At 39.9% G+C, this 17,965-nt stretch overlaps 1 protein-coding gene across 5 annotated transcripts in view; it reads right to left on the reverse strand.

The window, feature by feature from the left end:
• The window catches only part of akap9 (A kinase (PRKA) anchor protein 9), a 242,384-nt gene that overhangs the window by 155,772 nt on the left and 68,647 nt on the right, over window positions 1-17,965 (reverse strand). For all 5 annotated transcript variants that reach the window (XM_060824926.1, XM_060824923.1, XM_060824925.1 and 2 more), the window contains 5 exons: window positions 10,420-13,026; window positions 10,065-10,175; window positions 9,547-9,760; window positions 8,375-8,451; window positions 4,597-4,741 (listed from right to left, as the gene is read on the reverse strand). In XM_060824926.1, the coding sequence (XP_060680909.1) occupies window positions 4,597-4,741; window positions 8,375-8,451; window positions 9,547-9,760; window positions 10,065-10,175; window positions 10,420-13,026 (3,154 nt within the window). The remainder of the gene's footprint in view (window positions 1-4,596; window positions 4,742-8,374; window positions 8,452-9,546; window positions 9,761-10,064; window positions 10,176-10,419; window positions 13,027-17,965) is intronic.

Raw genomic sequence — 17,965 nt, forward strand, 5'->3', positions numbered from 1 at the left:
AACTTTCAATTTACTTTCAGATGTTAACTAACAAACTGTGAATATTCAGAATTTCCGGTTTTATTTTGCAGTGCCAGTAGTCATAATTTCCAAAAAGTTACATAAAACTCAAGTGTTTTAAAACATAATTCAACACAAGGGTACCAATTTGCAACATAGTGATTAATCTACAGATTTTAGACAAAAATAGATAATAGGAAAAAAACAAAGAACTGCAGATGCTGGAAATAGAAAACAAAAACAGAAATTGCTAGAAGAAATCAGCAGAGTTGGCAACATCTCCCCTTGCCCAGTACTTTCCCACATTCATCCACAATTCGAGCCCCTTCCCACGTACATCAAGGATTCTTCTGACACTTCACATAAGTTTCAGTATTCCCAGCTTGTGGGCTCAAGCCAATGCCTCTTCACCTTGGATGGTCTCAGGGCTTTCCACTGCTACCTGGGAAAAAGATCTTAACTGTCCCCATTCTCCAGTAACCTCTGCCTGGCCAAGTTTGCCCCCACTTTGAGCAATTTCTCCTTTAACTCACCTTAATTTCTTCAGGTCAAAAGTGCAGCATTGGGTAGATATGCCCGTCTCTTTGTGGAGTACGTGGATAATTCCTCATTCCAGTCCTACTCAGGCCCCCCACCCTCAATGTTTTGTCTGGTATATTGATAACATAATTGATGCTGCTTCTCTCTCTCATTCAATTTCCACCCTACTTTCATCTTCACCCCGTCCATCTCACACTCCTCCCTTCTCTGTCAACTTCTTTGTTTCCATTTCTGGAGGATAGGATGACCACCAATATCCATTACAAACCCACTTATTACCACAGTTACCCTCACTATTCATCCTTACACCCTGATTCCTGTAAAGACTATCCCATTCTAATAGTTTCACTGTCTCTGTCACACCTGTTCTGATAATGCCAGCTTCTACAAGGGTGCCTCTGAAATGTCACCTTTTTCCACAACCGAGAATTCCCCACTATGTGGTTGACAGAGCCCTTAGTTGTGTTCAACCCATCTCTCGTATTATGGCTCTCACCCATTCTCTTCCCTCCCACAACAGCAATAAGCGCCTCGGTCTCCACTTACAAACCCACCACCAGCCACCTCCAAAGGATCATGAGCCAACATTTCTGCTACTTCCAATGGGATGCCATCAGCAGGCTAATATGCCACCCCTCCAACCCCCACACCTCTCCCCGCTCCCACTCCCCCAACCCCCAACCTCAATTATCAGCTTTCCACAGGGGCCGTTCTCTCTGGGATAACTTGGTCCACTCCACTTCTACTCCCAACACCTCCACTGCACCTTCGCAGGCAATCACAGAATGTGCAACACCAGTCCATTTACTTCCTCCATTCTCACTATCCAAGGTTTTAGAAACACCTTCCAGGTCAAGCAGTGATTTACTTGCACTTTATTTAATCTAGTCTACTGGGGAGATAAAACTCAGACTTGGTGACCACTTTCAAAATACCACGTTCTGCCTGCAAAATCAACCTGAGCTTCCTGTTGCCTGCCACTTCAACACACCATGATGTTCCTGGCTGACATCTCTGTCTCAGGCTTGCTGCAGAGTTCCACTGAAGGACAGCATCTCTTTTTCAGCTTGGCGACCCTGCAGACTTCAGAAGTCAACACCAAATTCAATAATTTGAGGGCCTGAGTACCTTCTCCCATGTCCTTACCCTACGCCCAACTTATTCACCACACATCAGACCTTGTCATCACATGGGCTGCTACAACAAACAACTCATTGTCAACCACTAATGGCCCCCGTTAGCAGGCCTTTACCCAGTGACTAGTGGTGTGCCTCAGGGATCGGTGTTGGGACCGCAATTATTCACAATTTATATAGATGGTTTGGAGTTGGGGACCACGTCTAGGCATTCAAAGTTTGCAAATGACATTAAGATGAGTGGCAGAATAAAGTGTGCAGAGGACTGTGAAACTTTGCAAAGGAACATAGATTCATTGAGTGAGTGGGTAAAGGTCTGGCAGATGGAATACAATGTTAATAAATGTGAAGTCATACATTTTGGTAGGAGTAACAGAAAAAGGATTATTACTTCAATGGTAAGAAGTTGCAGCATGCTGCTATGCAGAGGGACCTGGTATCTTTGTGCATGAATCACAGAAGGTTGGTCAGCAGGTGCAACAGGTAATTAGGAAGGCAAATGAAATTTTATCCTTCATTGCTAAAGGATTGAGTTTAAATGTAGAGAGGTTATGTTGCAGCTGTGGTGGAACTGGTCCTCCTGGAGCAGATACGGCAGAGACGAAGGAATTGGGAAACAGGGATAGCATTTTTGCAGGAGGTAGGGTGGGAAGAGGTTTAGGCCAAGTAGCTGCGGGAGTCGGTGGGTTTGTAAAAAATGTCGGTGTCAAGTCGGTCATCATTAATGGAGATGGAGAGGTCCAGGGAGGGGAGGGAGGTGTCAGAGATGGTCCAGTTAAATTTAAGGTCAGGGTGGAAGTTCCACCACGGAACACACCAGATGGCCTCATTCTTTAGAGACCACAATTTCCCTTCCCACATGGTTAAAGATGCCCTCCAATGCATCTCGGCCACATTCTGCACCTCTGCCCTCAGACCCCACCCCTCCAACTGTAACCAGGACAGAATCCCCCCTGATGCTCACCTTCCACCCTACCTACTTTCGTATAAACCAAATCATCCACCGACATTTCTGCCACCTCCAAACGGACCCCACCACTAGGGATATATTTTCCTCCCCACCCCTTTCTACGTTCTGCAAAGACCGCTCCCTCCGTGACTACCTAGTCAGGTCCACGCGCCCCTACAACCCACCCTCCCATCCTGGCACCTTCCCCTGCCATCGCAGGAATTGCAAAACCTGCGCCCACACCTCCTCCCTCACCTCCATCCAAGGCCCTAATGGAGCCTTCGACATCCATCAAAGTTTTACCTGCACGTCCATCAATATCATTTATTGTATCCGTTGCTTCTGATGTGGCCTCCTTTACATTGGGGAGACTGGACACCTCCTAGCAGAGCACTTTAGGGAACATCTCTGGGACACCCGCACCAATCAACCACACCGCCCTATGGCCCAACATTTCAACTCCCCCTCCCACTCTGCCAAGGACATGGAGGTCCTGGGCCTCCTTCACCACCGCTGAAGAACGCCCGATCTTCCGCCTCGGAACACTTCAACCCCAGGGCATCAATGTGGACTTCAACAGTTTCCTCATTTTCCCTTTCCCCTACCTCACCCCAGTTCCAAACTTCCAGCTCAGCACTGTCTCCATGACTTGTCCTACCTGCCTATCTTCTTTTCCACCTATCCACTCCACCCTCCTCCCTGACCTATCAACTTCATCCCATGCCCATCCACCCACTGTACACTGTGCTATCTTCCCCCACCCTTCTCCCTGACCAATCACCTTCAACCCCATCCCCACTAACCTATTGTACTCTATGCTACTTTCTGCCCACCCCCATCCTCCTCTCATTTATCTCTCCACCCTTCAGGCACTCTGCCTGTATTTCTGATGAAGGGCTTTTGCCCGAAATGTCGATTTTACTGCTCCTTGGATGCTGCCTGAACTGCTGTGCTTTTCCAGCACCACTAATCCAGAATCTGGTTTCCAGCATCTGCAGTCATTGTTTTTACCAAGGTGCTGATGAGACCACACCTTGAGTACTGTGTACAGTTTTGGTCTCCTTACTTGAGAAAAGATGTACTGGCACGGGCAGGGGTACAGAGGAGGTTCGCTAGGTTGATTCCGGAGATGAGGGGGTTGGTTTATGAGGAGAGACTGAGTAGACTGGGATTATATTCATTGGAATTCAGGAGAATTGGTGGGAAGGGAGGGAGCAGGTGGAAGAGATCTTATAGAAACCTATACAAATATGAGGGGAATAGATAAGAAAGAAGTAGAGAGGATATTTCCACTGGCAGGTGAAGCTAGGACAAGAGGACATAGCCTCAAGATTAGAGGAAGCAGATTTAGGACTGAATTGAGAAGGAACTTCTTTACCCAGAGGGTTGTAGATCTATGAATTCCTTTTCCAGTGAAGTAGTTGATGCTACATCAGTAAGTGCTTTTAAAGCTAAGGTAGATTCTTTTTTTGAACAATAAAAGAATTAAGCGACATGGTGAGAGCGTGGATAAGTGGATCTGAGTCTACAAAAACCATGATCTTACTGAATGGCTCAACAGACTCAAAGGGCTGGATGGCCTACTCCTCTTCCTAGTTCTTACGCTCTTATGTACTCAACTCCTTTGTCTGCCCAAATGTGTTATTCCCTCTCTGGACTCCATCTCTATGCATTTTTACTCTTTCCCCACCAGCTCTTTACCCTGTTCCGTGCCTCCCCACTTCCCCCCACCTCACCCCAATCCCATCTTCAGTATATATTCCAACTTTCTCCTAGCTACAATCAGTACTGAAGAAGGGTCACTGGACCAGAAACATCAACTCTGCATTCTCTCCACAGATGTTGCCAGATCTGCTGAGTTTTTCCAAAAATTTCTGTATTTGAATAGGTGTTAGGACCTGCATTAAATATTTTTGTAGTTTTATTGGCTTCAACAGCTATGTTATCAAATACTACAAAAAGGTATTTTACCTCTTGCTCCTTCCGTGAGATCCTTGTGCACTTGGTATCCCTCATCAATATTGTCTTTATTTCCTAAAATTAAACCTTCCTCAGGCTGATCGTGATGTTCTTTCTTTTCTTTCAAATTATCTTCGCTCAGCAGACTGGCAAGTAACTGTCAAACAAAAACATTGAATTGAGATACAATCAAATCACAAGATAAAAGCTACATATAATGTTCATCTGAACAAAAAAAAACTACTCTAGATATAAAAGCGGGAATAGCGTGAAAACAGAAGAGAAAGACAGCAGAACTTAAATTTCAAAAGAGATGAAGGTGCAAATTTATACTTGTAAAAAGAAAATGTCAAACCTCTAACATTTCTGGTTCTAATGGAATGTCATTAACCTAAAATGTTAGCTGATTCTTACTTCACAAATTCAGAGTTTTTAACAATATTTTCTGTTTTTCTGAATTTCATTATCAGCTGTAATTGTTTTTGAATTAACAAATAGCAAAGAAAAAGTAGAAAGGCTGACGATAGGAAAGATTTTAGAATTCAGGGAAGTTTAGAAATACAGGAACAGGTGTAGGGCATTCAGCCCATCAAATCTGTTTTGCCGTTCAATGAAAGCATGGCTAAACTACAGCTTGACATCATCCAGGCCTTTGGCCTGATTCCTTTAACAAAAAATTATGTCTCAGATTTAAAATTAGCATTTGATCCACCATCCATTGCTGTTTGTGGAAGAGAGTTCCAAACATCTACCACCTTTGCCCATAGAAGTACTTTCTAATTTCTCTCCTGAATAGTCTGACCCAATTCTCAGACTAGTTCTAGAAACCCCAACGAGTGGAAATAGTTTATCTGCCCTGTCTTTTCCTGTTACTATCTTGAAGATGTTGATTAGATCATCATTTAACCTTATAAATTCTCAAGAAAACACAGCTTCTCTTTGGAACTTAACTCCTGAAGTTCAGGTATCATTCTTGTAAATCTACGTTGTACCCCTTCCAAGGCAAATAGATTCTTCCTAAGGTTTTGCACCGAGATCTACTCCCAGTAGTCCAAATGGGGTTTCACCAGGGTTTTATATAATTGTGGCAGAACTTTGGCATTCTTGTGCTCCATTTCTCTAGATATAAAGGCCATGTTTATATTAGTTACTTGATTATTTTCTACACCTGTTTCTGACACTGAAAATATCTATGCACCTGAATCCCAAAGTCTTTTGGACACCCACTGTATTTAACTTCACAACATCTAGAAAGTACCCTGATCTATCCTTTCTTCGTCCAAAATGGCCTACAAATTTATAAAAGAAATGAGAAAGACAGTAAAATAGCAAAACACAAAATAGATTGAACAAGCTGCTGAAAAGGAAGAAATTAGTAAACACAAACATGGACCTATGAGAAAAGGGGCAGGAGAAATTATACCGAGTATCAAAGAATTTACAGATATATTAAACATATACATTATGTCTGACTTTGCATTAGAAGACAACTAAGACCCAAAAAATTTAGAGAAGTAAGAGTCTAAGAATGAAAAGTTTAAACAAACTAGCAAATCAACTGGAGAAATAAACAATTATAAAAGCAGACAAATTCCCTGAACCTGAATAAAGTTTCCAAAGATTTTCCTGAGTTTCCCAGATTCATTACAATTTGCAAGGGAGCATATGTTAACCAAGATGTTCAAGGAATGAGAGAGAAAAAACACAAAATAGGCCAGTTAGTGTGGATTGGTTAATGAACAAAAAAGCAATTGTGGGAATAAACATGCCTTTTGGGATGGCACTGCTCAAATATGGTCTCCTTTACATTGGGAGATGAATGCTTTGTGGAACAGGCTAGATAAATGCTTTGTGGAACACCTACATTCTGTTCAGAAAACGACCGCAAGCTTCCAGATACCAACCACTTCAACATCGCTGCATTTCTTAGCCAATATTTCTGGCCCTGACCTATTGAAGTGTTCCAGTGAAGCTCAGCATAAACTGACTAACAGCATTTCACTTGCCACCTGCAGCCCCTGTGGGGTTCACACCTCAACACTGAATTCAATAATTTTAGGCCTGGACACCACCTTCCATGTCTTTTTCCCACTCCCATATCCCTGGTCCTGTCATCACATATACTGCTTTCACCACAGCCAACCCATTTTCACCTGCTAATAGTTCTTATTATCAACTTTTCTTTCTCCCTGGCTCACCAGTATCCAGCTCTGTCTACCCAACTGCAGCTCACTTTCTCTGGGCTCCATCTCCACCTTTTGTTTATTTCTTTAGCACCTCCACTCCCCCATACCACCACCTCCTGTCTTCAGCATATATATCACTTTTTGCTAGCTATAATCAGTTCTGAAGATAGATAACTAGACACAAAGTGCTAATTCTGCGTTCTCTACACAAATGCTATCAGACTTGCTGACTTTCTTTGGCATCTTCTGCTTTGTTTTCAGATTTCCAGTTTCTGTAATCTTTGTTTTTCTCCTTTGGGGGTTGACCGGCAGTCACTAAGAGTGTGCTGAAAGAATCAGTGCTTGAGCCGCAGATATTTACAATCCTTATAAATGCTTATTGAAGTGTTCAAGAGTAAAATATCCAAATTGATTATGTAGAATTGGTTGGCAATGTTAGCAGCAAAGAGGCTGGAAAAACATTAAATAATGGAGTAGAATTTGAGAGAGGAAATATCGCAGAGATAAATGTGAAACTACTTCGACAGGAAAAATATAAAAGAGTTTTTTAAAATCATGAGAGACTTGCAGTTGTTGGCACTGAAAGGATATGGACATCCTTACCCACAAAATCAAAAGGTTATCGTGTAGCTGCAGAAAGCAAATGGTTTCTTGCCTTTAATACAAAGGAATTGGAGTAGAAGGATAAGTAAGTCCTACTAAAACTATGAGAAAACTCAAGTACCAACTACAGTTTTAGTCTTTGCATTCAAGAGAAGATATTGCCTTATAGGTTCACTAAACTAATTCGCAGGAAAAGAGTCAATCAAAAGAGGTTCAATAGACTAAGTCTATTATCACTAATGCTTTAAATGAAAAGATTTCATTGAAATCTGCAACATTCTTAAAGGACTTAACAGGACAGATGCTGCAAAGTACATTTCCCCTGGCAGGGGAGTCTATAACAAAGGGTAATTGTCTCAGAATAATGATCAGCCATTTAGAAACATTGTGAGAAGAATGTTTTCCATGCAAAGAATGGGGAATTATTGGAATTCTCTAGCCAGCCTCAGCGAATCAGGCTATTCAACTGTCAGATTTAAAGATTTTTGGAATTAAGGGAAATAGGGAATAGTGTGAAAAGATGCAGCTGAGGAAGTCAGCCATGATCATACTAAATGGCAAAGCAGACATGGGGCTAAATAGCTTTCTTCTGCTCCTAGTTGTATGGTTATTTTACAGAAACATATTGCTCATTTGTTTACACGTTATCAAAAATTGCTTTAAACATTAGAAGATGGTCCTTTTCTGAACATAATTTTCGACCAAATAAAACAGTCTAAGTGTTCAATTGTATTTTACTGTCAAAGCAATGTTCATGACAATTTAATTGCACAAGGGAAAAAAAAATTCTGTTCTTTGATGACTGCAATGTAACTGCTTACAAAAAGCTATCATGAATACCGCAGTTGATTCTTTACTTAAAATTGATTCTTCAAATATTAAATACAAAATTTAAATATTACTTATTCTGAAAAGCAATCTCATCTTGAAATGTGCAAAATATCAGAGTACATATAAACAAAAAACAATGTGACTTTCCAAGTTTTTTTTTTAAAATGTACCTGGGTGAGTTGCGTGCATTCATTTGAAATCTTCTTGTTGAGCTTCTCTATCAAGGCTTGAGAAGATTCTTCAAAGTCTAAACAATAACCATTTATTACCAAAGAGATTGCTAAGAAAAGGTAACATTGGCATAGTCCACGGGTGTGCTAAACAAATCCAAGTTAAAGCGATCAAAACTGTACGCAAATTATTTATGGATTTAAAACATTTGTCCAACTGAAGGTAACATTTAATTGTAAAAATACTTACACTCTCCTAGTCACTCCATTGAGTAATAAAGGTTTTGCTGATCATGTTAACAGAAACCTAATTTAGAATGGAGAATTGGGCATCTGTTTATTTTCATACAAATTTTCAAAGAATCTCTACCATGTGGAGACAGGCTATTTGGCCCAACAAGTGCACACCAATTCTCCAAAGAGTATCCCACCCAGACCCAATTTCCTATCTTATTACTCTACATTTCCCCTGGCTAAAGCACCTAGCCTATACATCCCCAAACACAATGGGCAATTTAGCATGGCCAATTTATCTAACCTGCATAGCTTTGGACTGTGGCAGCAAACCACAGAACCTGGAGGAAACCCACAGAGACATGTGGAGAATGTGCAAACACCACACAGACAGGTGCCTGAGGTTAGAATTGAATCTGGGTCCTGGTGCTGTGAGGCAGTACTGACCACTGTTCTACCGTGACACACTGCACCAGCTGCTGATATAGAATAGCTACTGAATTGTTTCTGCCATTGCTTTTTTAAATTTTCTAATCTGTTCAAAATGTTATTATACATCACAGGAGTAGGTAGGATGTGAACCCAGGCCTCCTAGTCCAGAGGCAGGACAGTATCACTATGCCACAAGAGCTCATTATTGCCTACTGCATTTATATCATTATACATCTCTGCAGTTGATTAGAGTCGAACCAAGATATTCTAGTCAAGAGGTAGGGACATTACTATTGTGTCACAAGATTCACCCTGTTTATATTGCTATTGGAGATGTGCAGTTCAATGGAAACAATGTTTAAAGCTATTAAAACGTGCTTCTAGAGAAGAGGACTATTAAAAATAAATTAAAACATTTAATAATCAAATATTAATATTATACTGGTTTCACATTAGACAGGCTCAGACTGTGCTGTCCCCACAGAGTTTGTCTATTTTTTAATCACCTTTGTGTGATTCTTTGAAGCGCTGTAATTCCAGCTGGGATTGCGCTTGAAGCTGCCTTATTTCTGAAATATGTGAGGCTGTGAGCTTCTCTCCAAGTCTTTCAAGTGCAACCTCTTTTTCATTTTTCAAACTGTCCTGGACAAGCTCCAGTTGAGCAGCATAAATCTGTGTAAGACTAATGCGCTGAGCCTCCAACTGAAGCTTTAACTCAGCCTGCCAAAAACAGAAAGATTAATTTCTTGAACATGATTACTGACTAGAATATTATTTGATTCACAATAGCAAAAAACGTCAGAATGTAAGATAGACATTCAATGAAGGCACAAGTTTACAAGGAAGTCAATGTAAAAAATATAAATTTTTAAACCCTTAGCATTTTAACAATATAAAGTCAAACTTCCAATTTTCTTAAAATATTACGTACCATTTTAGGGGCATTTCTTTGGGTGGTGCTGAGGTAGTGATAGACACGGGTTAAGACTAAGTAAAATGTTGAATTAAATTTAGAGAACCATACCTCTGCCTGCAGCTTAGTTTGTTCCAGTTGTGTCATGTAATCTTGATCAGATTGAGTACATCCCTGAACTGCGACAGCATTCTCATATCTTTTGTGTACTGTCTCTTTTGCCTGTGGCAAAACAGAAAACACGTAACGCATAACAGAAGTTGTGTTTGAATTAGGAGAAAAGTCAATGCTTAAGTGAAATTTTAAACATTATAGCCAACAGTAAAAACATATTTAACGACCTAATTATTTTAGTTTTGAGAAAATAGTAATTGACTTTGAGAATGAGTGATTACAAATGGTAATTATTATAAAATTTCCAGGTTTACATGTTATATTTACAGTATTTAATTTTTCACTCACATACCTGATTTTCCTCCAATTCAGTATGCTGTTCACAAATAGAAACTCCAATTTGTGCTTCAATCTTCTTCTCCAATTCCAACTTCTCCTGCTGAGCTATAATTAGAGCATGTTTCATTTCCTCTCTTTCTTTGTGAAAGGCTTCTTCGAGCAACATTTTCTGCTGGACAAGTTCAGCCAATCCCAACTGCTCATTTCGAGCAGACTCTAGCTGATGCCTGAGATGGTCTATTTCAGTCTGTAGACTGCCTAAGGATTCAGATGCTAGTTTCTCCTGTAGGTGTTTAATTTGGGTTAGTAAAGACTCTTTTTCTTGACTAAAGTTAATCTGATTTTGTTGCATCTCATCTCTTTCTGAAACAATGATCTTCATCGAGTTTTGTAGCAAAATTAGTTGTTCCATTAGATTTTCTTCCTGCTGCTCATGTTCTTTTAAATCGCAGGAAACAATAAAAGATGGTTGTTCAGACTGACTCTCATTCTTTGCTTTGATTAAATTAGTTTGGGACATTTGTTTGTGTTCTTGAGACTCCTTTTCAACATATGGTACTTCCTGACTTTCAATTCTGGCAGTTTCCTCACACTTTTCTTTGGCTGGCTCTTTTAGAAATTTTAGTTCCTCTTTCAAATGTAAAATTTCATTCTGTCTCAGAATCAAAACCTCTGATAGATCAGTCAGTCTCTTCGAGAGCTCATCCTTATGCTGTTGAGCTATCTCAAGTTTTTCCATAAGTTCAGTTGCATCTTTTTCAATAACTTCTATAGGTTGGGTACTGGAACTGTCAGGTGTTTTGTCTAGCTGCACTTCATTTTTCACTGTGCAGTTTTCAGTGTCTGACTTTAACAGTTGGAGCTGTTTGCTTAAGATCTTTAATTTAGCTTCATATTCGACTTCTTGCTTAATCATCTTTTCTTCTGTGAGTGACTTCATTTTCAATAGACAATCATATTCATCACGTAATTCTTGAAAGTTAACTTCAAAATTTTTCTCAGCGAAAGAAAAGGTGTTCCTTTGTCTCTCAACCTCCTCAAGAAGTTCTTTCTCACGGGCTTCAAGTTGTCCATTAACAATTGTAAGCCTTTTGATCTGTTCTTTCATTTCTGAAAGCTCATCTTCACTAACTGATACTAACTTATTTTCTTCAGATACAAAGTGCATTTTCAGCTTCTCTTCCAATTGTGTTTTGGTTTTTTGAAGACCTTCATTTTCGTTTTGAAGACCAGTGATTTTCATCTGCACAGCTTCTTGCTCAGTAACCGGTTCCTCCAAAACCTTATTCCTGATTTGTAGCTCTAGTATTCCCTTTTCTAGTGCACTCTTTTCTTTCTCAACTTCTCTTAGTGCTTCAACTTCTGTTTCAAGTTCAAGTATCCGTAAATGCATTTCTTCCAGTTTATCATTTTTAACTGATGCCTGCAGCTCCTCTTTCAATAAGGCAATCTCAGATAATAATTGATTATTTTTAATTACAAAATTATCCCTTTCACATTTCATTTCTTCCATTTCTTTTCTAAATTCTGTTTGCAAGTTTTTTAATTGCTGACTCTGTTTCATGGCCAAATCTTCTTGAAGGTTACGAATATTTAATTTATGTTCCCTTTCTAGGTCTTCTTTTAGTTTGCTTAGCTCTTCTTCATGACTAAAAAGAAGTTGAGTCCTTACTCTTTCTAATTCAGCTTCCTGAGATTCAGCCATTCTGTCCAAAACTTCATCTTTTTCCCTCTCCAGCATGTCGAGCTTAATTTTATAATTGGTAATTTCTGCCTCGTGCTCAGATTCCAGCTCCTTATTAGACTCTGAAGTAGCTAATAGTTGAGCTTTCAATTGTTCAACTGTGTCTTTCAGTTTTTCTACTTCCTGTATTTTGTATTTCTGATCAGTAATGCTTTCTGAGGCTCTCCGAATTTGATCTTTTGTGAAGTTGAGCTCTTCTAAGTGTTCTTGAACTTGTTTCTGTAGCTGTATGTTTTTTTCAGAACTTCTTTCCAGCTGTTGTGTTAGTTCTTGTCTTATTTGATCTCTCTGAAAATGAGAGTCTCTTAATTTGGCATTTAATTCATTGATTGCCGTATTTAATATATCAATTTGTTCCTCATTGACTAAGTTATTTACAGAATGACCCAGAGCTGTTTCCATTTCGGTCTTATGCTGCTCAGTGAGTCTCCTAATCTCTAAAGTATGCTGCTGCTGCAATTCTTGCTTCATCTGCACAATCTGTTTACCATACATTTCATCCAATTCTGCTTGAAGTTGCTCCATTTTTCGATGACTTTCTATTTCAATTTTTTGTACTGCTTCTAATTCAGACAAATTGCCCATGTGACAGCGTTTCTGAAGTGTTTCTACAGTACCCATTAACTGTTTTATTTCATCTGATGACTGTCTCTCCCTTTGCTTTGAGCTAGTCAATTCTGTTCTCAGGTTCTCAGTCTCTTGATTCTTTTGCACCATCTGTTCATTTAAGTCTTGAACTAACTTATCAGAAGCAAGCATCTTATCTTTCAACAATAATGCAGTATTTTCATGTTCTTCAACTGTTTTTTCAAGCTGTTCAATTAGTTGGTCTTTGCTATTTAACTTCAGCGTATTATCAGTCTTTTCACTGTCAGTCTGTTTATAAAAAGAAATAAAGATGAATATTCTAAACATTCATATTCAATTTCAAAAAAGAACTTTGTTTGATCTGGTATTAGGAACATAAATTTTAATAAGAAACCTTTTATTAAATCTTAACAAGTTCAAAGCAAATGAAAGAGAATGCTCTCAGCCTGAACAGATTGTGCTGAAAGCATGCCAACCCTGGTAGCGTTATCGGGAAAAAAGCTTTGCGTGTTCCAAAATTGCACCCTCGTATAAAGGACTCAGTAACTTCAAACTGCCCTGGAAAGCAATCTGGTAAAATTCAATTGCAGATGAACGCATTAAGTGCACGATAAAATCTATTAGGAGATCTCCCAGAAAATAGGAAATTTTGAAAATAGGTCATTTGGATCTCATTTCAATAACCAAAAGCAAAACTTAATTTGTTACATAATTTCTTAGAGATGCCAATATGACAAAAATATTGGGACAAAAGAGAATCTCCAAAATGAAATGTGCACCAAACAGTTCTCAAATATAAGTCCAAACAATGCAAAATATCTACTTGCTGATATCTAATGTGTGAATCTCATTCAGCCATGAACATAAGCAAAGTAAACACAATGAATTCCTCAAGGTAGGAAAGGAGACATCAAATTCAACATCAATGTTTTGCATTTACTGGCTATCCAAGCCAATAACAGCAGAATGCAAGGGAAGTTAAAGAAACTGAAAAAACAATTAAAGTCACTGCTGTAAAGTGAAAATAGTAGGAACCCCAACACCAAATCCAGAAGCATTTCATTTCCACAATATCTCCTCAATCTGTCAAGTAGCTTCTCCAAAAGGTATTCATTCCTTCCTGCATCTGTTCAATTACTAGGTTTGATTTTGAATGGCCAAAGCTTTAAAATAGAACTTTCTTCAAATAGGCAATAAAATTAATGTAGGCCATATTTCAAGGTTTTCTACTCTACACTTAGCAGTGACTTCCGCAAAAGAAAAAGCAAAGAGGACTCAGAAGATTCAGCAAGATTGTACCCAAATTGTCTACTGCATACTTGGTTATGTTAAACTGGGAGAATGCCAACTATAACCAAATTAGGCAAGAACTGGAGAATGGAGATTGCTTGAGGATAAATGTACATCTGATACAAGTCTTTTAAGGATCACTTGATTAGAATGCGCGACTGGCATGTTGTGAAAATGAAGGAGAGGAATAGCAGGATTCAAGAACCTTGGACGACAGGGGAAATTATCAGCTTACTGGAAGCATACCCAAGATCTAGGCAACTAAAAACAGATGAAGTCCTTGAAGAATATAAAGAAAGTGGGAGGGAGTACAAACAGGAAGTTAGGAAGGCTAAAAGGAGATATGAAATGTCCTTGGCCAACAGCATTAAAGAGTATCCTACAGCATTTTATACATATATTAGGAGGATAGCTATGGACAGAGTTGGTCCGCTCAAGGATAAATCAGAGAGGTTTTGTGCAGAGCTAGAGGAAATGGGTAAGATCCTTAATGAGTACTTTCCATTGGTGTTCACTAAAGACAGGGACATGAGGGATGTGGAGGTTTGGCAAAGGTGAATGAATATTCTCAGGCAGGCCAACATAATGAAGGAGGAAGTGATGGCGGTTTTGAAATAAATTAAGGTAGTCAAAACCCCAGATCCAGATGGGATCTATCCCAGGATACTGTGGGACATCAGGGAGGAAACAGCAAGGGCCATAACAGTTATCTCTGCAACCTCCTCGGCCTCAGGCATGGATCCAGAGGACTGGAGAATGGCCAATGTTGTTCTTTTGTTTAAGAAAGGAATCAGAGATGATCCAAGTAAATACAGGCTGGTGAGCGGTCAGTAGTGGAGACACTGTGGGAGAAGATACTGAGAGATAGAATTTATTCACATTTAGAAGCTAATAGACTTGTTATTTGTTAGGTTTCATAGGTTTGTGTGGGGGAAGGACGTATCTCACCAACTTGATTGAGTTTTTTGAGGAGATGATAAGAATGATTGATGAGGGAAAGGCAGTAGATGTTGTCTACATAGACATTAGCATGGAATTTGATAAGGTACCACATGGCAGACCGGTATGAAGGTAGACTTTCATAGGATCTGGGGTGAACTGGCTAAATGAAGACTAACCTGACAGAGAGAAGCAGTGGAAGTTTTTGGAATAGAGATCAGTGACTGGTGGTGTTTCACAGGAATCAGTGCTGAGACCTTTGTTAGTTGTAATATATATAAATAATCTGGAGGAAAATATAGGTGGTCTGATTAGTAACTTTGCAGTGGACACCAAAATTGGCAGAATTGCAGATAGTGAGGGGGACTGTCAAAGGCTCCAGTGGGATATAGTTAGATTGCAGATTTGAGCAGAGAAATGGCAGATGGAATTCACTCCAGACAAGTGCAAGGTGATGCATTTTGAAAGATTAAATTCAGGTGCAAATTATACAATAAACGGCAGAGCTGTTAGGAGCACTGATGTACAGAGAGATCTGGGCATTCAGATGTGCAGATCATTGAAAATGGCAACTTAGGTGGATAAGGCAGTCAAAAAAGCTTACAGCACACTTGCCTTCATCAACCAGGACATCAAATATAAAAACTGGCAAGTTGTATTGTGATGAGTTGGACTGATGGGTCTATTTCTATGCTATATGACTGTGATAGAGCTGTACAAAACTTTAGTAAGGCCACATTTGGAATATTTCATGCAATTCTGGTTGCCACACTACCAGAAGGACGTGGATGCTTTGGAGAGGGAGCAGAGAAGGTTTACTAGGCTGTTGCCTGGTCGGGAAGGTTTTAGTTATAAGGAAAGGTTGGATAAACTTGTATTGTTTTCACTGGAGAGATGAAGGCTGAGGGGAAACCTGACAGACGCCTCCAAAATTATGAGAGGTATTTTCCCAAGGTGGAAATGTCAACTACAAGAGGGCACAGGTTCAAGGTGAGGGTGGGGTGGGGTGGAGGTTTAGAGGAGAAGTGCAGGGACAATTCTCCACACTTTCCAGTGCCTGGAACACACTGCCAGTGGAAATGTTGGAAGCAGATGTATGACCAACACGTAAGGTATGTCTCAATAGACACAAGAACAGGATGCAAACAGAGGAATAGAAACCATGCATGTGCAATAAGTAGCAAATCCAAATAAGGATTAGGAATCAGTGCAGACTCAGTGGGCTGAAGGACCTGTTCCTGCCCTTATTATAACTCCCAATAAATAGTCATACAAGATTAACAGGTCAACACCTGGTCTGTTTCTTTTGTTAGACTATTTGAAAATAAGTATCATATTCTCACTCTAATCCTAAAGAATAACTCTTAGATTAGTTATTCTATAACTATAATTTGCAAAAGAAAATAACCCCCACAATAACCAGAATTGACAGTCAACATAAAAATAAATACAACACCTGACTTCAGTTCAAATACTGTGGGGTGTGGTATCATATGATCAGCATTTTATTTGAACTTGTACACACACCCACACAGAGTCCAGGGAGTTAAACTTTCTAATACAAATCGTTGAGGAAAAAAAAATTTCTTTTGCAGGATATCTACATTTAACCTGAAGCAAGGGAAGATGGAATTGGCTTCTACAGGAATGTTAAATGAAAGCAAATGGTTAAGTTTGCAGTATCAAAATGCAGGTCGTTTTGTTATAAAGCGCATTTCGTCAATGCAAATATGCTGTAATGCAATTGGGAACGCTGTTTAGAGTCATAGAGACGGACAGCAAGGAAACAGACCTGTTGGCCCAACCTGTCCATGCCGACCAGATATCCCAGCCTAATCTAGTCCCACCTGCCAGCACCCAGACCATATCCCTCTGAACCCTTCCTATTCAGATACACATCCAAATGCCTCTTAAATGTTGCAATTGTACCAGCCTCCACCACTTCCTCTGGCAGCTAATTCCATTTATGTACCACCCTCTGTGTGAAAATGTTGCCCCTTAGATCTCTTATATATCTTTCCCCTCTCACCCTAAACCTATGCCCTGTAGTTCTGCACTCCCCGAACCCAGTTACTCTATCCATGCCCCTCATAATTTTGTAAACATTTATAAGGTCACCCCTCAGCCTCCAACGCTCCAGGGAAAACAGCTCCAGCCTGTTCGGCCTCTCCCTGTAGCTCAGATCCTCCAACCCTGGCAACATCCTTGTAAATCTATTCTGAACCCTTTCAAGTTTCACAACATCTTTCCGATCAGGAGACCAGAATTGCACGCAACATTCCAACAGTGGCCTAACCAATGTCCTGTACAGCCGCAACATGACCTCCTGTACTCAATACTCTGACCAATAAAGGAAAGCATACCAAATGCCTCCTTCACTATCCTACCTACCTGCGACTCCACTTTCAAGGAGCTACGAACCTGTACTCCAAGGTCTCTTTGTTCAGCAACACTCCCTAGGACCTTGCCATTAAGTGTATAATTCCTGCTAAGATTTGTTTTCCCAAAATGCAGCATCTCGCATTTATCAGAATTAAACTCCATCTGCCACTTCTCAGCCCATTGGCCCATCTGGTCCAGATCCTGTTGTAATCTGAGGTAACCCTCTTTGCTGTCCACTACACCTCCAATTTTGGTGTCATCTGCAAACTTACTAACTGTACCTCTTATGCTCGCATCCAAATCATTTATGTAAATGACAAAAAGTAGAGGGCCCAGCACTGATACTTGTGACGCTTCACTCGTCACAGGCCTCCAGTCTAAAAAAATCCCTCCTCCACCACCCTCTGTCTTCTACTTTTGAGCCAGTCCTGTCTCCAAACAGCTAGTTCTCCCTGTATTCCATGAGATCTAACCTTGCTAATCAGTCTCCCATGGGGAACCTTGTTGAACGCCCTACTGAAGTCCATATAGAGCACATCTCCTGTTCTGCCCTCATCAATACTCTTTGTTACTTCTTCAAAAACTCAATCAAGTTTGTGAGACATGATTTCCCACG

Source organism: Hemiscyllium ocellatum, chromosome 5 (assembly GCF_020745735.1).
Source record: "Hemiscyllium ocellatum isolate sHemOce1 chromosome 5, sHemOce1.pat.X.cur, whole genome shotgun sequence".
In the NCBI taxonomy this organism is placed as follows: domain Eukaryota; kingdom Metazoa; phylum Chordata; class Chondrichthyes; order Orectolobiformes; family Hemiscylliidae; genus Hemiscyllium; species Hemiscyllium ocellatum.